This window comes from Chiroxiphia lanceolata, chromosome 2, assembly GCF_009829145.1.
Source record: "Chiroxiphia lanceolata isolate bChiLan1 chromosome 2, bChiLan1.pri, whole genome shotgun sequence".
Taxonomy (NCBI): Eukaryota; Metazoa; Chordata; class Aves; order Passeriformes; family Pipridae; genus Chiroxiphia; species Chiroxiphia lanceolata.
In genome coordinates, this window is record NC_045638.1 from 89,936,684 (window position 1) to 89,939,601 (window position 2,918).

Here is a 2,918-nt window from a genome sequence, read left to right on the forward strand (position 1 = left end):
ATACAAGCATCTTTAGGGACATAACACTGAGTAAACTGAAAGCAAATGTTTACCACTAGGCTTTAAGTGGGATGAAATGGGATGATATACATTGAAAGTACAGATTTTTTTCTACACAGGAAAGATTCCCTATTTTCCTAGACTTCAGGACACTGCTGTATTTTGCCTGATACTGGTAGGGAAATATACTTAACCTACTTGCAACCTATGGGTAGAAAAAGGACAGTGTACCCGGAGAAGTGCTGTCTTCTTGTCTGAAGTGAAGGTGAAAGCATCGGTCAAATCAGTAGCCACATGTACACTCACCTGGAAGGTGATGCACTGAAAAGTGCCTGGCTTCTCCAAATCTAGTTCCACGAGTGTGTGATTCTGGGTTGTTGCCTGCAAGGTGACAGCCAGGTGGACATCCTCAGTTAGGGAGCTGAAGTGAATATAGAGCTTCTCCTCTTGGGAATGGTGAATGACAGCAGGGAACACCACCATATAGTGACTAGAAGAGAGCGGTACATGTTCAAAAACAATTCAGAGGCTGAAGTGGGCAGGCCAGAATCAATCTGTGCTGCTTTCATGAAGAGGTAGACCAAGGGTGAGAAATGTCTGGAGGACTGCGGTGAAGGAAGTTTAGCACAGCTCCATTTCCAAACCAGAAAGGAAGAATATGCCCAGTGTGGAACTAGAGAGCTTCTGATATCTCTCTGTCATCACCTTGCCAACAGCCAGGACCCAACTGCCCAGTGTATGATACCCCAATTGCAAGTACACAGAGCTAGGCTGTGTGAGGAATGAAGCCAAAGACTCAGTGGCTGAGGCATAAAGCTTCAGCCCTTACACCAAATTTCACCCCCACCAGCACAGGATGAACAGAGGCAAAGCTTCTGTGGCTTCTGTAGCTTTGTGGTGTGTGCAGTGCAGCATCTGCACAAGCCAACACCAGGGGCTGCACCTGGAGTGGTGCTGGATGCCCAGCACTCCAGAGGGACTCAGCAGGACCTGCTTCTGCCCAGCCCCTCTGAGAACAAGGCCCCCAGCATTCAGCTCTGTGATGCTGAACAGTGCAGCACCTCAGCACCACCCTTTCATGACAGTCCCTTCCACCAAGCCCCCAAAATCAAAAGGAGATATCTCACGGTTCCAGGCTTGCTGCAGCTGCAACTGGGAATAGAGTCAGGACTAAGAGGAGCAGTGGTGCTCCCATTGCTTGGGCTGGGACAGACAGCTGACAAGATCCACACTGAAAGAGAGAACTGCCTGTACTGATCAGTTGGGGCAATCCTAAATACCCCCCTCAGATGTTCCTAAGTCCAAAGAGTAGGGGAGTTGATATATGGGGATGGTATCTCTTCCAGGCTGATGACATTAGCTAATATTTACTTGCTCCCACCACCAGCAGAGTAAAGGTCACACAGCCCAGTTCTCCACCCACATCTACATTCAGATGGTATTCCAGGCCATGGGTGCCAGGGCACTGAGGGGTATATATGGGGATATATGACCTCTAATTCAGGCTGAAGGGGACTTAGGAGAAAAACTCATCTCATCTGTGGCTGGTCTGGATCCTGGCTGTAGAACCGAATCTGCACACCAGCTACTGTCTTCAGCTTGTAGAAAGCATTCAGGACTTTTAAAATACATCCTCACTACTCTCTGTGCATCATTAGGGATCTTCTCCTCATCCAGTAATTACTCAGAGCTTGGAGTAAAAACCTTTCAAATCATCTCCATTTGTACATTACCATCATTTCTCTCCACCCATCCATCCCAGACATGCCTGATCCTCCTGAGTATAGAACCTTTTCCAGGGTGGCTCCTGCCACATACTGCCAACATCTCTCAAAGATCCACTGTAAGGCTTTTCCAAACTAAACATGACATTTTAAGTCCACACATATTTTATCAAATCTCTACTTTACATGCCCCCAAGCTGGATGTCCAGTCTTCTGACAGGTTCCTTGAGCGATAAAGTGATTCTACACTGACACCACCACCCATCTCCTCCAGACTCTTCTTTTGGGCACTGTTTGGATGTATTTGCCCCCAAGTTATAACCTCATTTGAAGGTGGGTGTCCTCATTCTGCCATGGCCCCATTTCTGTTTTAGCAGAGCATAACCAAAGGTACGCAGTATAGAGTGAATTTGCCATCCAGCCCTGCCTGGCTCCCAGCTAAAGCAATCCCCTAGATTTACTTTGGCACAGTCCCCATATGTGTGCTTAGCACCCACCCTCTTAGTGCACAGTCTGATGTAACAGGGACACACCAGCCTTTAACCTAGCACTGACATTGCAGATAAACTTCAGGTTTAAAGGACTGTATGTCACTGATCTGGGAGCATATTTGATTCTCTGAAATTAACAGGGGTTTGAGTTCAAGTCTAAACTAGCAGGACAAAAAACAATCTGAGTTCTGTCTGATTTAAGAAACACTCCACATGGCTCTGCATCTCTGAACGGTTCATTAAACTGGCCATCTCTGAATTTAAATGGGAACAAGGTTACAACAAAAAGATAATAACATGCTGAAGTTCTTCCCTCCTTCTGAGGAAGAATGGGGGCACTGACAGAGCTGTGTGGGGAGCCCTGGGCAGTCTGGCTGGAGGCTGCAGGTCAGCAGTGAAATTTCGGTAAGAAGCAAATAATACATAAAAAAGGTTCTACAGAAGAAGAACCATGAAGCAAAATCCACTGACATCACAAAGAATTCATTAGTCCCTGGATATTTCCAATGAAGTCCCAGTACCAAATATAGTAACTAAGTATTCCTGCTGCCATCAGCTGTGCTGCATAAGGCAGACAAGACATCTCCCAGAGAAATATCAACAAGCCTTACAAAGTCACTAAGCAAGTGCCTTTGGTTTGTAGGCAAAAAGAATTGTCTCCACCCCTTTCACCCGCCCACATCCTGGCCCCAGCCATGCGTAG

The 2,918-nt window shown here is 46.7% G+C and overlaps 1 protein-coding gene across 3 annotated transcripts in view; it reads right to left on the reverse strand.

Moving 5' to 3' along the window:
• Positions 1-1,316, reverse strand: part of LOC116782292 (alpha-2-macroglobulin-like protein 1) — a 29,293-nt gene extending 27,977 nt beyond the window's left edge. For 2 of the 3 annotated variants that reach the window (XM_032678727.1, XM_032678726.1), the window contains exons 1-2: positions 1,128-1,316; positions 307-490 (exon numbers count right to left, since the gene is read on the reverse strand). In XM_032678727.1, coding sequence (XP_032534618.1) covers positions 307-490; positions 1,128-1,195 — 252 coding nt within the window. In that variant the 5' untranslated portion in view covers positions 1,196-1,316. The remainder of the gene's footprint in view (positions 1-306; positions 491-1,127) is intronic. The other variant, XM_032678728.1, reaches the window with a different exon arrangement.
• Between the last annotated feature and the right edge of the window lie 1,602 nt (positions 1,317-2,918).